The 20535-nt window shown below is 32.0% G+C and overlaps 2 protein-coding genes across 4 annotated transcripts in view; both read right to left on the bottom strand.

Annotated features, from left to right (window-relative positions):
- The window catches only part of Slip1 (SLo interacting protein 1), a 198075-nt gene extending 189022 nt beyond the window's left edge, over positions 1–9053 (bottom strand). The window contains exon 1 of one of the 2 annotated variants that reach the window (XM_072908840.1): positions 7631–9053. Coding sequence is in view for 1 of the 2 variants with exons in the window: in XM_072908841.1 (XP_072764942.1) it covers positions 7631–7651 (21 nt within the window). In the remaining variant the exon portion in view is untranslated. The remainder of the gene's footprint in view (positions 1–7630) is intronic. The other variant, XM_072908841.1, reaches the window with a different exon arrangement.
- Positions 9054–16518: 7465 nt separating this feature from the next.
- On the bottom strand, positions 16519–19038 carry Borcs6 (BLOC-1 related complex subunit 6). Of its 2 annotated transcripts, none has more exons than XM_072908391.1 (4): positions 18807–19038; positions 17839–18366; positions 17526–17686; positions 16519–16838 (listed from the first exon to the last, which is right to left on the bottom strand). In XM_072908391.1, exons 2-4 carry the CDS (start codon positions 18355–18357, stop codon positions 16787–16789), a joined length of 732 nt encoding a protein of 243 aa, XP_072764492.1. In that variant the 5' UTR covers positions 18358–18366; positions 18807–19038; the 3' UTR covers positions 16519–16786. The 2 variants fall into 2 exon arrangements, with proteins under 2 accessions (XP_072764492.1, XP_072764491.1); XM_072908390.1 differs by having other exon boundaries at positions 16596–16838; positions 18812–19038.
- Positions 19039–20535: the final 1497 nt, after the last annotated feature.

Below are 20535 nucleotides of genomic sequence, written 5' to 3'. Positions count from 1 at the left end.
CGCGGAAAAGGTTGTACTTCCTGTGCGATGTAAACGACTATGTTACATTTAGGAAAATTGAGTACTTTGTACATTATTAATCTAGTTTCCAACAGCGAATTTTTAATCATTTCCCGCTCTTCCGCAAATATATTCTTGTAGATTGCAAAAATTACGGTTTATTGTGTATGCTTATGTTACGAATAGTTTCTTAATATTCCAGTTATTTTGATCGAGATTTTTATTCGATTATTATAAATGTAAAAAAATTATTCCATGTATTTTCAAAAAATCAATACTAATGTAAATTTTATAAATTTTGAACATTTAATATTAAATGTATTTTCGTTTAAATATATAATTAAAATTATAAATATGTATAAAATTTAGATACTTAATATAAATCTAAATATTTAGTATTATGGTATCGCGATATTTAAAATTTCAGTATTAAAATTTGAATATTAAAACATTAAAATTTAACGTAATTTAATTGTTATAATTAGAAATATTCTTCAGATGTAGGTAAATTTGTAATTATACATAATTAATAAATTAATGTGTATATAAATTGTAAGAAAATATGTACTCTAAGAAAATATTTTATTTAAACAAAACTCTAGAGGTCCAGGGAAAATAATCAGGATGAAAATAAACATGCGGAAAGATATTCTCATAAAAAAAAGGTCCCCCTATATCTCGCTTCGTGACGAATGGCTTGATATGCATTAAACCACCAGCAGCTCCGTGGAAACCCGTTTATCATTGTTTATCGTACACCTGGTTTCTCGGAATGATAAGCGTGGGTTGAACCGTAATGATGCCAACGTATACTTACCGAAGCAAATGCACTCGGCTAGTGGGATACCGCGACTACGTCACACAACGTATCTGCAATTGTGTGCCATATGATACTACGTACGTACAAGCTGAGCACGCGCTTTGAAATTCCAGTATTACGACTGCAAATCTTGGGGACAGGAAGAAAACGACGAAACTCTATCAGACGGTCGTAACTTTCTTCCTTGAGTCGAACGGAAATTGCGAATTTCCACTCGCCACTTCGCGTTGACCCTCAGCATCAATTATGTATCTCACTGTAGAATCCTTGCAAGTAATCGTACACATTTCTTTCATGTGCAAAGTTACAGACTTCAACCTTTCAAACTGAATATTTTATTAGTTGCTTTAATAACGAGTTTCATAAAATATAATACAAAAAGAAAATTAGTACAATAATCAATAAAATATATAAATAATAAATATATATAAACGTATGAATAAAATAATAATAAATATATAAATAAATTATATATGTATATACGTAGAAAAATAAAATATATAAGTCTCCCAATATTACACAACATATAAAAATAAATTATGTTCTGAAATAGTCTAAATAATCTATTCTTCAAATGAAAAATTATTATAACTTACTTTTGACATTTTGCTTCGAAAAAATTATAAACAAAAATTCGTATTTTTTGGTTGCACTAAATTAAATAATCAATTTGACCAAATATCTAATTATTAAATTTCTCGTCTTTCACGCATTAATTAGATAAAATTATAATTTATTGTGTACAATGTACCTATATATGTTGTAAAAAAAGAAATTATAAATCGACTCGAATATATATAATCCGAATTTTATCGAGCAGCAATATGTCAAAAATATCGCGTCGCAACGCTATTAAGAAGTTTTGCGCGTTCCCCCCTCTCTTCGTCTGCTCAAGTATAAGCGCCGTTCGCATAAACCACAGGCAGAAGTTTAGAAGGAGGATTCGCGAACTCTCACCAAAGAGGTATCGTCGCCGACGCTGACGACACGACCAACTTCCACGGTTATATCCGGGAGTGGCACCTTTGAAAACGAAGTATGAACTGGTATCGCAAAACGATTCGCCGCAACGGATGCACCGAAAATATCCATAAAACTAAAAGTCGTTGGAGGAAATACGCGATACTTGATATCGAGTTACGTGCGACCACATTTCAGAAGATTAAGAGTGACTTATGAAAAATGCCATAGAATCGGATGCATCAATGTTATTTAGAATTAAATGATAATTGTATTATAGTAATTAGCAATTATTTCCAGGATTATAATAACCAGTATTGTATAGCAGTAATTAAGCTTTCATCCTTTGTCCTTTCATCTCTTATTATTAATATTGAATTGTTACATATGAAATGACACTTTGCACATTAACTATTTTCATATTATATTAATTTTAATAATGAAACTCGTTGTCAAAGACTCAAAATATATGTATATAATAATATAATTTAATATAATATGTTATTTGAAAAAATTCAATAATATTTTAATTTCTCTCACATTTTTTAGAATAAAATTTCATAAGTCTACTTCAATTAAATTTGAAAATTTGAAGATAAAAGGATTAAAAATCTAAAATGTTTCCAACTTTGTATCTTAAATGTTATAATTTTTGTACTATTTTATATATTTCTAATATTAAATATATAACTATTAAATATAAGATTAATACATTATAGATTATAAAGCTTATAGATCACAAATTATTTCTATAAAACCCGTTTTTAAAATCATAGAATAATATTAATACATAAATTATCGAATTTTTTACAAATTTATTACGAGAATAAAGAAATCGTAAATATCTCGTAAAAACTTAAATACTAGTTATTTAAAAGAATTACTTTAATGACTTGATCATAAAAAAATATTTATGTTCATTATAAGAGCGCTCTATGAAATTAAACACTCCTCGAAACCTAACATTTTATGTGCAACGAGCAAAATAGTTGAAAAGTTAGTAGTAAAAGTATCAAACATAAACAACGTTACGAGAGCTAATTAATAATTCTATTAAATTTATATTTTAAATTGCATTTTAACATATAATTTCTCGACATTAAAATATGGCTTTAATTATTTATTTTATTTTTCAGGAATAAAATATCTCATTTTTGTCAAATAATTAAATATAAAGTGGTAAATTTCGACTCATAATGTACATATACTCAAAATATATATGCTCTAAATGTATATATCCTCCTCGATATTTTTAAACAGATTCAACACATTTTTCACTGTTTCAAACTCACATGCCAGAAATATTTTATTCGCAGATTGGACGAGGAAAAAATTATGAAACGTCACTGAAACTGACCAGACCAGCTTTATCTCCATGAAATACGCATCAGTGGCGGTGCGAGAACGAAAGGGCAAAACGCGCCATGCAAAAATGCAGATGATGTTCACCATGGCGAAATTCCAACACGGCACGCGGCGATAACTGAAACGTTGCGTCATTCGGTCGGCAGTAATTACATAAATGTGCCCGAAAGAATTAAAGAAAAAAAAAACCGGTAAATAGGTAGGATAGGGCACAAAGGACAAAGTGTAAGCGATCTGATCTCTTAATCTAGAACGTTTAACCCTGTGACGCAATATAAAATCATTTACCTCCTCTCTCGTTTCCCACAGCAAATTGGAAACGTCCGCTTTCGGTGCACATTGATAGGAGTAATCGCTTGAATTAAAAATAATAAAAATAAAAAAAGCTCTTTAATAAATAATATACAGCACAATAAAAAAAGCATATATAATGAGAGTCTAGTGCAGAAAACAGATGACGAATAAAAAAAACCAAAATATTTACTCAAAAAATCCTTGAATTATTAAGAGATTTATTTAATTATTAAAAAAATTTTTATGAAGATTCCGGTCTTTTATTCGCGTTCTGTTTTCTGCACTAGGTTCTTATTAGCCTGTTTTTTGCTGCTATCGCTTGTTTTAGATCTTTCTCTCCCTCCCGAGCAATATGCTCCGCGCTCATTCACCGCAATTGGATCATCTTAGCTTTTTATGTGAAGGAAACAAATAGATACCTAAACGCAATGATCCGCATCTCGAGTCCGAAAGAAAATGGAATGGAGGCAGAAAGGAAACGAGAATTCAAAAACTTTTACAACTTCCTAAAGACTGTATTAAGATAAACGACGAGATGAGATAATGGAACTTCTAATATGTTAAATATATTAGTATATTAACACATACAACATAATGCTTATAAAAAAATATATAATAATGTTACTATAATTATTCATTATTATATCGCGAAAGGGAATCGATTATATTTACAAAAATTAAAATTTACAGTCAGAGAATCAATTAAATAAATGTAATATAAGTATATAAATACATAAAAAGTTCTATTTATTTACCATCATATATCGAGCATTTATTAATATGAGATACTTGATAAATTTTATATCTTTACTATATTTTTTTAGAGATAGAATTTTTGCAAATTTGTTGATCGATACTCGTGTAATATTCAATGTCACAAATGTTTTGATACATAACATTTGAGAAATTAGCAGTTTATGCACAATATTGCTACAGTTAACTGAAAAAAAAAACCAACTAGTGGAAAAACTATAAAATTTCTGGTTTTTACTGTTTCGGACTTTTATCTAAAATATGGAATAAACTGGCAAAAATTTTAAAAATAATTAATATATAATATTAAAATATATTTATATAATTTTATGCAAGAAGATATTTTTGTTTTAATTAATAAATCATATTAATCATTATAGTTTAAAAAAGTTAAATCAATATAATAATAAAATCTTTTTTAATTTCAAATTATGATAAATGTAAAACTTTTAAAACAAAAATTTTGAAACTATATAAATGTTATTAAATTTTATATTAATTTTTAATTTAATAAGAAAAAATGTAATAATAAGAAAATTAAAAATTTTTATTAATATATAGGTTTAGTTCATGTTTATCATTCAACATCTTCTAATGAAAAACTAATCTAATGGAATTTGTTACGGCGATATCTAATCTATTACAGATCTTATTTTGGATAAAGTTTAAATTATAAAACACTCTTTCAATTGATAAAAAGATATTTTATCTGCGTTTTAATATTTTTAATAGAAAAAAACTAGTTTCTGCTAGTTTTTTTTCTAAAAATATTGATTTTTATCACTCGTATGGATTTTATCTAAAAAATATAGAATTTTATCAATCCTGAATATTGCGTCTCGTAGAAGCTTTAAAATTAAAAAATGATTCAAAAATTTCATATAATATAAAATTATTTGTAGAAACATTTATACAGAGACTAGAAAAATATGTGACATATGTGACACTTTTAACTGCGAGTCGCGTACTTTTCATTGAATTCCTGCAATGTTCGTCGAACGCATCAATCACACAGTAATTTTCGTCCGATATGTTTCTGCCGTGCGGAACACATAACTGCACCTGCGTGCCGTAACTATATAGCGTACAAGAGATAGTTTTCAAGCGGATTGTGTCAATTTTGAACACGTGAAAAGTAAATAAGTATTCGGGCTTTTCTCGGCGAATTTCACGGATATATTGGATTCGACATAACACACATCGCGTGTGACGCTCTCGGTGCGATATTTGTGCAATACGCTGTACAAATATTCATTTTATATATCGTCACGTTTTCGGAGCTTATTCGACGCGCCAATAGCAGCGAGTCGCTTAATGGCGCGGTATTTACGTCTGGACCACGAGTCTATAAACGTCATGTGTATTATTACTCGCGATGTAAATGCATCGTAATGTGTCGACCGGTATGGGTAACGCTTTCCAACGTAAACGTATGCGCGAGCGCGCATTTATAACGTGTTAAAATGTAATCTCGGCGAATAGACATTGTCATCCGACGACCGTTATTCAAATCGCGAGGACAGCGGAGGACACGGAAATGGATGTGATCAGCGCTTAATCGATTTCGTTCTTGTCTACGGTGAGCCCCGGCCTTTAACACACACGGGATCGGGAAACAGCATTATTAACTCACTATGTAGCTTAATGCGATTTCAATGTAATGCTTTCTACATTCCTATTTCAATTTATATCGATTCCCGCGTAAATCATATTTTTATCGCAAAAAAAAAAAAAAATTATACAAATCAAAACTAACATTTTTTCTACATAATTAACTACATATATATATATATATATATATATATATATATATATATACGATGTTATATTTAAAAGATAGCGTTATGTATATTGTATATAATATCGTATATATTTCCTTCATATTAATTTACGAAATATTGTATCGCGATTGCGCGTGATTTGTGTATAATTTCTATATAAAATAATCTATTTTGAAATGATTTCTAAAGTCATTTTTTTAATGAAAAAATAAGATGAGAATGTATTATTATTCCTATAGTATTATGCAAAATTTTGCTAGATAAAATAATTTATATATTAATTATAAAATTATAAAAAAATATCAAATTAGATATTATTATTAATTAAATGGATTTATATTAATCATAAGTCAATTGCAAAATTATTTATAAAGTCGTTAGGGATGAAAGAATAAAATAATAATGTATTAATATTCCTACAGTGCTATGCAAAAAATTTTGATAAATAATTATTAAAAGGCACATATAAATTCATAAAAAAAAATTAATGAAGAGACTGAATAAAGTTTACTATGATTATTTCGATAGCAATCGAGAGTTGAAGCTCGATATCGCGTTGCCAGGCACGATACAAACGAGTTAACGAGTGGATTGCTCGTTTTTGTTCGCGCAACATGTTCGTAACTTCCTACACACAGACTGAGTGCACGACTCGTCTCAAGAACCATGATATGGATGCGGATAAGGCACGTTTGGTGCGATGAATACTCGAGAATACAACGTGGTGTTTTTTACCCTCCATTCTCTTGTCGCGTCTGCTCGTTGAAAGATCGCAAACGACGATTTAGTTTTCTCGCAAATTTTATCAACTTTTATTTATTTCGACACATTATGTATAGTAAAGATAATAAGAAAAATATATATATATATATATATTACATAATAATATATATATATATATATATATTTTTCTTATTATCTATAGTTAATAATTAATATTAAATAATTACCAATATATTAATAACATATCAGTAATGTATTTATCGATAGTATATTAAATAATATCACACGGAATAAATAATATAATAATCTTTCCAATATAGGGGATAAGTAACGCGATAACAAAAATATTCCGAACGGGATAAACGCTTTCTTTATGTGCGATATCTTAAGATTAGCTTGTTATAGTATATCAGGATAATATTTCCCGAATAAGACAAACGAGTTTCTTATATAGATACGCATGTATGTGCGTATGCGTGGCTACGAAAAGTTGGCGCGCTTCCGAGAATTCGCCTCACGAACCAAACAGCAGGACAATGACGATAATATCCTCCGAATAGGACAAGTGAACGTTTTATACGCGCAAGTGTGTGTATGCGTAGCTTCGAACTGACACGCGTGTGTGTATGTATAGGTGTGTGTACGCGCTTCCGAGAACTCGCGCCGCAAATCGAAAGTTGAAGCGCTCCCTGGAGCTCGAGGACCAAACAGCACAGGGGACAATGATGATAATATTCCGCGAGTAAAACAAGTGAACTTTTTATACACGTGTGTAGGATGCACGTACGTACGCGTGCTTTCCAGAATTCGCGTCGCGCAAAAAAAAGAAAAAAAACATGACCGAACAATAGTGATAAATCCCCTGGAGTGAAGCGAGCGAATTGTTTACATAAACTCTGAAGTTGCGCCTGCAAAAGAGAAAGAGAAATCCTACCTTCAATATTACGAAGTCCATGTCGCGCCCAGTCCTATCCGATGACGATGATCCTGATGATCCCGGAGTATCCGATTCGTCACAGGATGAATGATGCGCAGTAAATGTGACAGATAGCAGATGGCGTAGAACAATAAAACAGTCACAATCTCAACAATGATATACAATATAACGGTCAAACGCGCGACACTCGTCACTATCGCTTCTTCGCCGGGAATCGAGAGCAATGCACTCACGCGGAACGCGATGATGCCGGATCATCACCCCCGAGGATCTATCATCGTCGTTCGCGATTTTCACACGAATTTTTAAAGACACGAACTCCGCGTTTCGTATCGCGTACAGAGATAATAAAATAATAATAAAACGTACGCACCACCAACGAATGCGACGCGACGTGGCGCGACGATTCGAAACCGGCGAAAACCTCCGACTACCGCGCGCGGCGACTCAGCATAGACTGAAGTGAGCGAACAGCGAGCGCCGGCCGTGCCGAAGTAGGAGAGTGGGGGGGAGCGCGCGTCAGCGCAAGAGGGAGCGAGAGCGCACGAGTACCGCCGACAAGGAGCGAACGATCATCGGAGCGAGAGAGAGAGGGTGGAAGGCGAGTCGGATCGCGCGCGCGACAAAGACGGATGCGCGAGATTCGAGGGCGAGAAAGAGAAATGAAACATGACAGCATGGTATAACCATTCAAGTGCGCCGCGAAAGAGAAAGAGAGAGGATTATTTCGACATCGAAATAGGCAAAGATTCGAACGAGAGAGGACAAAACGGAGATATATATCTTGCATTGATGAAAGTAAAGCCGACAGAGAACGTTAGGGAAGAAAGGAGCGATCATGTCTTACAATTTCTGCGATAACGCACTTCTTAGAAATTTCGTCGAGCTTTACGCAGTTTATGATTTAACAAAAGAAATAACGATATGTATTAGAGAGTTGCTTAAGTAAAATGGATTTAGTATTCTTCTTTCCAAAAAATATAACAATTTCATTCGCGAAAGGGATAACGTTATTTTTTTTACGTATATATAAATGTCGATAAACGCGTGCGCTGGAATCGAATAAATCGTAATCCAGTTTCTCGTTCGCGATATAGAGTCGATGGAAAAAAAAAAAAAAAAAAAAATAATAAAAAGAGTATACAATAACTCGCGAATTAAACGCGAAAAACTACGTTCGGCGAGCAATGACAATCGGCGATGGAAAAAAGGCGCGACCTGAAAAGATCGATTCGAAGCTTTGTCGGATTCTCATTAGAAGAACCCGCCCAACTCGTAACCGTGGAAATAAAAAGTTTCATTAGATTTTACCGGCTGGAGAGGAGACTCCGGAGATCTTTCGCGCGCGTTACAGAATGAGAAAAACCGCAACATGTGGTTTCCTATCTGATGGCGCTTCCGCAGTTTCAGCGAGGAAAAGCCGCGGGAAATGTGCCGCGTCGCGTCGCGGGAAAACAGCGAGGGTGTAAGGGAGGGAAGAGTGGCGGCGGCGAGGCGGCGGGGGGGGGGGAAGGGTTGAAAAGGCGCGGTGGAAATGTGGCCGACGACCGTGGTGGTTGCCGAGGCGGCAAAGTCGGCGTATGAAAGGAAGACCGAAGGACTAGAACTACCGGACGGGGGAGGGGGCGAGAGACGAGGGAGGATGCGAAGGACACGAGAGGAAAGAGAAAACGCGAGGGGGACCGCGAACTCTCTTTTGCCGTGTTACAATGCACTCTGCACCCGGCGTGACCACTGTTTCCCCCCCCCCCTTCCCCGCTCCCTTTCTCTCCCCTAGTTCGTCTTTTTCTCCATTTCTCGTGCGTGAATGTTTCTTGGATGTATACATATAATGCGTATCTAGCGAATGTCCGAGCTGTAACGCGATAGGCAGTACACTTATTGTCATGAATAAAGCTTTTTATCGTACTCATTATACGTCTAAACATTTGCAATAAAGAACCATAAGAGAGGCATTAAAATATTTGTATTAAAAATTATATTCTATTATATATATATATCTATTAATAATAAATTATAGATATATATATATATATATATATATATATATATATATATATATTTAAAAATAAATTATATTATCATATATATTTACTAAAATTATTACTAACACACATAAATATGTATAATTATTAATTATATGTATTTATTATTTATTAAAAATAATTGAAAGTTTTTCCCCTAAATGCCTCTCATATGTGTTCGATACCCTTATTAATTCTTTGAATACAATATTTCATAATAATTTTCAAATCGATACATTAATTGTAGTATTTCGTATAATCTTTTTAATTCTCTTTACGCGTAGATATGCAGGGACATACCTTTTTATTTTTTTTTTATAAGTCTCCGTCGAAAATACTTTTGGCTTTAGATGAAAAAAATTGTAATTGCGCGATGTTAACAAGAAAAGTTGTACGAAAAGCGACTGAAAAGTTTGAGCCTCGTCGGGTTGCAACCCCCTATAACTACCGACTAACCACGTCTCGTGCCTACTTCTCGGAGGGCCCGCTCAGAATTATCAAACTTAATTTGCGAATAACGAATTAATTGGTTCTTGAAGGTTCCTTAAAGTTCGTCTACCGCACTTACAATTAGTGTACGTCCACGTCTCACCATTTACGGCAGTACTGCCACTACAATACCAAGAAATGTATTGCGAATATTAAAAATGTGTACTAAAAATGTCTACTCATGTGAAATTAGCTATCTTTAGGGTACATTCGAGAGGTCCGTATCGTGTCTAAATATTTTTGCACCATGGTTGTTAGTTTAAAAAATTTTTAAAACGGAAAGAAACATGGAAAATTTTTATACATTCACTAAAAATGTCTTCTCAAATTAGATATATTGTGTTTAAATATTTTTACATCATGACTGTTGATTAAAAAAATTTAAAAACAGGATACGAAAAGAACGTTCATTAAAAGTGTCTTTTCATGTAAAATTAGACACATTTAGAGGACACATTCAGGACACATATACATATCTAGATATTTTATGCATTATGACTATACAAGTTTGAAAGAATGCGCGGCATTCGGAATGCAAATTGCTTTAATTCTTTTAATTAAATATACGACTGTTATTTTATCCGAATATCAAAAAGCTAAAATAATTTTTCTTACTATGCAATCTTATAATATTTGAAAAACATTGTGCATACATATATATTTAAATAAATAAATAAATGAGAAAGAATATTCAATTCAAATTTAATATTAAAATTAAATTTGAATTTTATTTATAATAATAATTTTTTTTTAATTTTATGAGAAAGCATCTTATATATTACAAACTTATCAGATATTTAAATTTTTTAATATTTTTACATAAAAAGTAACTGATTTATTTTTTATTTCACGTCCAAATTTCGCAGATAACATATTTTTACTAAATTATAGTACGAATATCTTATTATTAAAAATCGATATATACGGTAGGTGAAATGGACATTAAGATATCTTACGCAAAATGATACGCTACTTTTATTAGTAATCGGTTTAAGAGATTTCCCTTCAAAGAGGATCCAACAGTGACGCTAAAGGGAATCCTTTTCTTCTTTCCTCTCACATCCAAGCTATGGAAGCTGTGAAAAGGATAACGCACCATACGTTGGATCCCTATATTTTTGCACCCTCGGTCTACGTGAAAAAGAAAGAAAAAGACCGCACAGAAAAATTCAGAAGAAAGAAAGAGAGGTTCGCGACTCTCATTGGTTATTAAATGAGGGAAGGTATGCGACACTCTCGAGAGGGTGAGCGACAGTGACAGGGTGATGAAAGGGAGAAGGTGAAAGGTTTCTTATGCGACTGTCTCGCGAAAGGGAAGGAGCAAGAGGGGAAATTTCGCGCGGGAACGAGCAAGAGGGAGGGAGGAAGGGGCGTCGGGATGCCGAGTTTTTTAATTAGTAGTCTGTGATCTGTCGAGCGATATTTTCCCTCTTATTCCTTCTTTTTTCCATTCGTTCCTCAGCCTTCGCGTGCACGCAAGCGACTCCAACCCCTTCGCGTTAACAGAGACGCGTGTTCGGCTAGCTTCATAATATGTTTCTTTTATTCGTTCGCATTTCTTCCGATTCTCCTCTCTTCTTCAAGACTTCAGAGACACAGCCTCGATTTCATCCCCTTACCCCCTTGTCTTCTCTTAGGGGTGATTCAGGCGGAGAGCGGAGAACTCCCGGGAGAACACTTGCATCGTCTCTGAGTAATTTGCTAAGAAAGTCTCGGCTGTAACGGTGAACGATCAAAGCGAGGAAATGAGTAACTTTGTGATCGAGACCAGCTCATAGCTTTGCTTTGCTTCTATCTGATTTAGTATGTTAGAGCGCTACACTTTCTGTTGCGTTGAGGCAACGTACTTTTTATCGATAAATATCTTTACTTCTAGTAATATTGGAACATATTATAAACAAACGCCTAGTCAAAGATACGCGATTAAAGCTTTCAAATTTTTTCTATTTTTAATCTAACTCTAATATTAATTAATTAAACAAAAAAAAATAAAGGAACTGAATTATATAAATCCATCCGTAAAAGTCTGAATTCTGATCAAAAATATGTTACCTTTAATCGCTGTAATGCAGATATCATCTCGGATAAAGGTGACATGCCATCGAAATCAAAAAAGTTCTATTTTATCTGTAAAAAAAAAAAAAAAACAAAAAAAAAACAAAATTGTTATAATAGATTATAAAAATATTTGAATATACGTACATATATAATCACAAGTTGAAACTTTCTGATCAAAATATTATTTTAATCAAATCGTACACTAGCGTTAATCAAATATAATCATCGACGCGCAAAGGTACTCGCCATCGACACCGCGATAAGCTCCTCTCCATATGTACATACACAGAAGAAACAGCACATGGTCTTTCACGTATCGCGATTTTATCCCGCTGGCCACACGACGTCGGAGCGTGAAATGGGCTTTTTGCCGCGAGATCAAGCCAGGTCGACATACGCAGTGTATAATGTCGCAGGGCGGCTATCTGCCACTCCATCTTTTATTTAGTCATTACGCTCATCTTTTTTCTCTTCTCTTCTTCCTTTGGGAGACGCATCGAGTCGACCAAGCAAGCCAGCAGTAACAGCAACACCACTTTTGCGTGGGAAAGGGAAAAAAAGAGAGAAAGGGAAAAAGAGTTACTGTGTGGACATAGTCGGCCACTCGCCAGCGGCTACTGCAGCAAAAGCTCTACCCTTAACTTTTTCTCACAGACTCGCATTTATACCACGCATTTATAAAGACGGTCAAAGCCTAGTCGATATACATGATCCATCGCTTTCCTTTGCATATTCAAAAAAATGAGAAATCTATACGTTTTTCTCTTTTTTTCTTTTTTTTCTGCGAAAACAAGAATTGAAATTTGAAATTAAGATATCGTGATCCATTGCGATTATATACTTGGTTAAATGTTTCAAAACTTTAACCACAGAAAAAGAAAAATTAAATTCTCTTTTAATTTTTAATTTACTATAATATTTTTAACTTATTAATATAATCATAATTATTATTTGTTGAGATAATCCTTTAGAAAGTGCTGATTGCAATTGAAAAAACTAAGTAGTTGAAAAGCTAGAGACTAATGAGACTAATATGTACGACTGAATAACGATAAAATTCTAAGGGAGCGACAAGTTAAAATACCACATGTATACAAATAATCCCTTTTATGCTTTTACTTAAGGTTTCAATGTAAATTGCGCCATCCTCAGCATTTCAGTCATAGAGATTACACCAGTGTGTATGCACGTGTTCTCTTAATGGCCGGGTCTAGTCGGAGAGATAAATTAACGAGGTGTTTGTGTCCGCGATCGCTCGCGAGCGCGCTACTCCTTTTTTTCCCTCCCCGACGACCGGGATTAAAATCATGATGGGGCTTTAATAATTACCGTCGGACAAATGCGTTAAATGAGGCGCGCGTCGCGACGCACGCCCGGCCCGGGGCTTTTTGCCCGGTATTATTTACAGCCCGGATTCACAATGGGCAGAGCGAGCCCATGTGCAATTTACCCATTGCTCGCGTGACATTGTGTGCCCTCGCGAGAATAAATAAATGTGTGAAATTTTCAAACGAAACACATACACACGCACACACGGATAAAGGCTGCCATTCTCTGTGCGCGGTGAATCAGAAAAAAAAGAAAAGTCATGCCGGCGATTGTGCGAAACCGTAATGAGGAAATTAAGAGAAAAGCTCGCGCGGCGAAATTACAATAGACGAGCTTACAATAAGCACGAGAGAAATACATAGGGAAAAATCAAAATTGAAATGAGATTTAAAACGTGTATACATTTTAGACAAATAATATAACACACACAATACAATAATAAAATTACAATAATACGTATATAAATCTTCTGTATCTAATGATTATTATTTTTTAATATTATTTGTTAATATCAAAGATTATAACGACAAAACTGAGATAATAAAATAAGTTTGAAAAAAACGATTATGCTAACATGTAGGATGAAAAAACGCTGAGTTTATTGTTAGATAATTATTATGATAATAATAAAAAATTTGAAAGTTGATTTATGTATAGTAATATATGTATTATTATATGTATATAATTATAAATAATTATATAAAGGATATTCATTTATATTTTATCTTACAATTAGTGTTTCACAGAAAGTTCTTTTGCGAAAAGAAACGAAAAAATTTAACGTACTTACATTTAATATCGATAAAATGCAAATTATTGGTAAAATTAGTATTTTGTATAAGCTTATTTAATTTATAAAAAAGGCTTAGAAGTAAAAACATTATCAAGTATAAAATTTCCAATTTTGGGAATAATATTAATAATTTTTAAAAATAGAGTAAAACTTAAAAATCGCCAAGTAATCAATTAATTCTTGTTTTTGTAAAGTAAAATTTTACGCTTAAAAGATTTTGTAATAACCTCTATATAATTCTTAAAATTTATTAAATATCTCTCTTTTTACTCTTTGTGATACTTATTTACATATCTGATAACAAATAATATTTAACAAAATGATTTTAATTATTAATCTTCTCACTAAAAAATATAAATAAAATATAAATTTGTTTACATAGTCATGTAACAAAAGTCAATTTTTATTTTTCTTCTTTATGTTTATCTTTTTAAGATAATTTATATAGATGTTGAGGGAGTATATTTTAAATATATTTTCCCAATCTTTTATATTTATTCTTCAAATCAAGATGTCTACTCAAATTTTGTAAAAAAATTCCCTGATTTTCCAGGTATTTTTCCAAATAAGTACAGAGAATATTTTCAAGATTTTTAAAATACAACTTTTTATATAAAAAAATTTTTTTATTATGTATTTTCTAATGTTTTTCATTTATACGAAGGAAAAACAGAGAGCTTCTTAAATTTCAAGTGCTAGATTTATAAATACAGTAAAAAACTAATTAACTTAAATAAATAAATAAGATAAGCAATTTTTACTTACATAAAATTTTCATTTCTTCATCATTAAAAATTACAAAGAATATTTCCTTTATATTCAATATTATGTTAAGACATCGTGACAAAAAAATTAATTCCGTGAATAATACGTAATAAATTACCTCATACATGTAATAAATAAATAAATTATCTGATTACCTGATTATCTGATGCCACAAAGCCCGATGCCCTCTCAGGCCTGCTCTTAAATTTTTTCCCAATCCTTCGTTGATGCATCTTCAGAAACACTCATAAAACACTAGCGCGACATTTTACACAACACTCCTGATTTCGATATTTATTACGTTTATTGATACACGAAATCTATGCTAAGACTATCTTCTTGTTTACGTATCGCTGATTTTTCCAGATAAAAATTTTCTAGATAAAAGAAATCCTTGGGAATTCCAGGTTTTCCGTGTTTTTCCATGGAGTAGACACCCTGTCAAATATTAATAAAAAAAATGATAAAAATACTTTGATATAAATATTTTGTAGTAAAAAAAATTTTTCTCGAAAATACAACTTTCTTTTTTTTAGGAAAGATCACTCTCTCATTAAGTCACTCAATTTTTTTAGCTCGCAGTCACGATTAATGGACTCTATTCACAATTTCCATTTATCATTTACGGCACTCGGAACACCTCGACCGCGAGATCGTTGATACCATCTTTTGTGCGTCGACGAAGCATCGTCGGAAGAGAGAGATGCTCGGGTGCAAAAAGGGACAAGCAGGAAGGCAGGAAGGGCAGATCTATTCCGTCTCCCCGCCACTTTGTGGAAAAGGCTACTGAAAAGTGGTCCGCCGTCGTCGCGAAAGCCGTTAACCCTCAACCCCCGGCGCCAACCTCCGAGTCATCCATCCCGTTATTATATTTAGTTGCCCGTCGACGATAAGGTACGGGATGGAACGGGACGGCCACGATGGCGAGCGACTCGGTGCTTCTAATGCACATCCTGGAATATGATATCCGGAGCCGCTTCTACTGTAGACTTGTATTGGTCTACGGTTACAAAGTAGACGTCGTTGCTACCCTTCCGAGCCATTTTCCACCCTCATTTCCACTCCGTCCTTTCACTTCTTGTCAAATTTCCTCTCTTTCTCTCTCTCTCTCTCTCTCCTTCTTTCTATTTTTCTGTCATCAATACACCTTTCAAGTTGTATATGTTCTTCAAAAGTTGCCAATCTTTGCCCTTTTTTAAATAAATTTTAATCCTTGCTTTTATTAAATTACAAATTTTCAAATTTTAAAGCATATGAATGAAAATTATTCTGAATATGTATGTATTTCTTTCAACGACAATCATCAGAATAATAGAATCGTATTAAGAGAAATTACTTTTTAATATTTAATGATGTTGCTTTCACTATATGTACAAAATATGTGGCATTAGAAACTAATGATATTGTACAACATGTGCAGAATATATAAAATATCATTTAACACTAATTATATTATGAAACTATTCTTCAACAATAATATTATAATATAATATAGATTTTTAAAGTCAACTATCATTTAATAAATGTACTTATCTATATCTTAAATATGAATATCTTACAAATACATAGGATGATTTTAAATTAAATATTAAAATTGCAAGATATTAATCACAATAATCATAACTTAGCAGAACGTAATCTCCATTACATGCATAATTACAAGTTTCGAAAAAATATTTTCTCGTTTATGTTGCTTTACAGATTCATTGCGCTTTCGAATAATTCCAGCATTCTCTTCATCTCTTTGCTGAAAATCAAGCAAAGCGGAAAATATATATGTATACATGCATAGAGAGGCCAGACTTGTGTTTAAGCTGTTCTAATATTCATAACAATTCACCACAACAAAATTAATGAAAATAAATTTTTTTTCTTGTCTGTTTAATTGTTCAATATAAATTACGATAGACTTTATAAAACATCCGAAGAATAAGATTTCCTTGAGTTCATCGTTCATTCTCAACGAATGGTAAGTTGAAAAGAGAAAGAACGTGCGAAAGAAAAAGAAAGAGAAAAAAAAGGAAAGAAAGGAAGAAGCGTCAGAAGAAAGTTTTTTTTACTTTCTCTCTCTCTCTATCTCTCTCTCTCTCTCTCTCTCTCTCTACTATAAAAGGAGTCATAATTTTAAACTTTGCTACAATATTTTCCCGATACCACTAACTAATTCAGTTAATTCAGGATATACAAACTTTTAATAAACATAAGCGTTTTTTTTTCTTCTATAGTATTTGATTAAAGCAGAATCTTTTTTCATAGACTAAGATCATAATGTAGGCAGACATATTTGATTGACTTTATAAATAAGGATCATGTCGCTTTTGCTCTTTAAAAAATTTAATAAAAATGATAATCATAGTATATAATGATCAAAGTTTCTCCAGCATAATCTTTGCAAACTTTAATCAAATTAACAAGAAAATATCGCAATACTTACATCTGCTCTGCTAATTTGTAAATTGGCCCCATCGACTTAGATAGTTCCTCGCACTTAGCCATTAATTGATACATTGATTTTATATTGTGATCTACAGCATCGCAAGTTTTACACACGGCATCTCTATAAGTTTCCAAACAGCCAACTGTAAGAGCCGATGCCTGAAAACAACAATTATTATTGAATAATAAATTAATAATAAATTATTAAAATATATGATAATCATAAATAATAAATTATTTAAATATATATAATACAATTAAATAATCATATAATGTATAACAGCAATAATAAGTCTCAATTGATAACTCACGTTTTGTAAAATTGCGGCTAAATTTTCAGTCAACGCGTCCACAGAGGTTGCAACTTTCCTAGCTTCCATTTCTAATTCGTTCAGCACATTGTGATCGAGAGGTGGCAATTGTGGAGTCAAGGCTTGCCTGTATAAGCACGGGGTCGAACTTCGTGATCCAGGAAACGATGGAGTCTCTCCCTTCTTGGTTACAGGACTGGATAATTTGATCTTATTCTCCAGATCTTCCGTCACAAACAACACCATATCACCGTCCTGCATCACTCTTCCCTCCAATTGCAAATAACCTATAGCTTTGTGATAACTCGGTGGGTCTAGGTCGTCATCTTCTGTTGGACTGCTACCTCTATTTTTCAAATCTAATTGATCTGGTCTGTGACCAGTTCCACTTATCTTCTCCAGATTGTCATCCAAAAACTTTCCACTCTCGATATCTGGAGAATCAATGAGCGATCTCAATTCCGAAATAGGTGGCGAGGATTGTGAGTCAAATGATATCTCGGAGTAGGACGCTGTCATCTCATGCAACTAAAACATTAAAAACACATAGTAAATACTTATTATTATATTATTATTTAAATTTATATTATTACACTTATTATTTATTTATATTTATTATTTTATTATTATTTAATATTAATACTTATTAATATTATTACATGTACATATGTAATAATAAACATTAATTAATAAGTATATTAATCATGTGCATATTAAGTAAGTAAAGTAAATAAAATGCAAGTAATGTTGAAAATTTATAAGTATGTATTAACATTTAGGAGGAGTCTTAAACTTTCGAACCAAACTTCCTAATTATTTGATTTTCTAATTTATGTATATCTCAAACGGATACATAAAAAATTTACAGCTTATAAAAAAAAAATATATATATATATAATTAACATAATATCATACATAAACATACAAATTCATAAATGTTCAACTGCACACAACCTATAAATTCTAACCTTACTCTGTCTTCATCGTAGTCGATAATGGCGTTCTTGTCATTTCGAATATTCATTCCTGATTTCGAGGCTGCTTCAATCTCGTCTGTTTCCATTGCGCAAATTGTCACACTATAATATTTAGGAACAGAACAAACGTTTTATCGCGCGAAATGACAGAAGCGCGCTGAAGTTCCAAATGTCAAACTACGATTTAATGTCAATCAGAGAGAAGCGTGAGAAACGCCACAGCCCGGTTTTACGTGATCCCTGAAAGCGATACGCCCTCTGTGGGCATAAAAACGTGGACATTGAACTACATAGCCAATGTCCACGAATGTTCTCAATGGATAACACATAATGCGCATAGTTTTGGTTATGATCCGTGCTATGTCCACAAAATTTATTAACACATTTTGCTTGATTCACTTTCACCTAAAAATAATTTGATATTTCTCCACACTGACATTAATTTACTTTTAATATCAAATAACCATGTAAATATTGTCAATATTCTAATTTTGCCAATAATATCTTGATTTTTGGTAATTCTTTTTCTTTTATTAAACGCTATTTTTACATTCTACATTTTACAAATTAAAACTTATTTGACAAGTATTTTAATTTATATAGTTAAAGCATTAGAGCTAAAAGAAGGTCCCCGCTAAATATTTAATCGTATAAATTCTTGTATTACTAATAAAAAAGTTGATGCGAGACACTTTCCGTAACAACTAATCATGATTAAAAAAAAAAGGAAAATTTCTTATCAAAATTAATTAACCCAGATAATTGTTGCAAGAGCTTCTTATGTAACTATATATATATGATATATAAATACATATTTATAACAAAATTTTATCTTATTTAATTACTATAATTCTATTCATCAGTTGACTCATTTAATTCATCTATTTATCGCTTTGAATTTACAATTTTAAGAGCAGGACGATTGATATATTAATTTCGGGAAAAGAAACTTTATTAATTACTGTTAATTAATGCCGATTATGCAATTGAGATACTCGTACGCGATTAATAATATGTGTCTTTTAATCTCCTCGAAAGTTCAATTTTTATTAATAAAATATTTGACATAAATATCGACAATGTACTTCACGAGCGGTAATGTATTTTAAAACGCTCGAAAATTCGCTTCTGAATGAATAGGAAAACATATTTCGCAAAGAAGGTATCGTTCTTCCCGCGGATTTTAGCGATATCTTCTTTGCCAAATATGTTTTCCTATTCATTCAGAAGCGAATTTTCGACCGTTTTAAAATATATTATTGCTCTTGAAGTACATTGTCGATATTTATGTAAAATATTTTATTAATAAAAATTGAATTTTCGAGGAGATTAAAAGATACATATTATTAATCGCGTACGAATATGTCAACTGCATAATCCGCATTAATTAACAGTAATTAATAAAGTTTTATTTTCCGAAATTAATATATCAAAATCGTTTTGCTCTTAAAATTGTAAATTCAAAGCGACAAATAGATGAATTAAACAAGGCAATAGATGTATAAAATTACAGTAATTAAATAAAATAAAATTATATTATAAATATACTTATATATGAGTCTTGCAACGATGATTTAATTAATTTTGATAAGTAATTTTTTTTTTCTTTTCGAATCACGATTAGTTGTTTCAGAAAGCGTCTTGCATCAACTTTTTTATTAATAATACAAGTATTTATAAAATTAAATATCATACAATAAATTGCTTGTTTTTGAAAAAA

This window comes from Anoplolepis gracilipes, chromosome 16 (genome assembly GCF_047496725.1).
Source record: "Anoplolepis gracilipes chromosome 16, ASM4749672v1, whole genome shotgun sequence".
Classification (NCBI taxonomy): Eukaryota; Metazoa; Arthropoda; class Insecta; order Hymenoptera; family Formicidae; genus Anoplolepis; species Anoplolepis gracilipes.
Note: the sequence above shows the minus strand (reverse complement) of the source record. Positions and strands in the feature narration are given on the sequence as shown.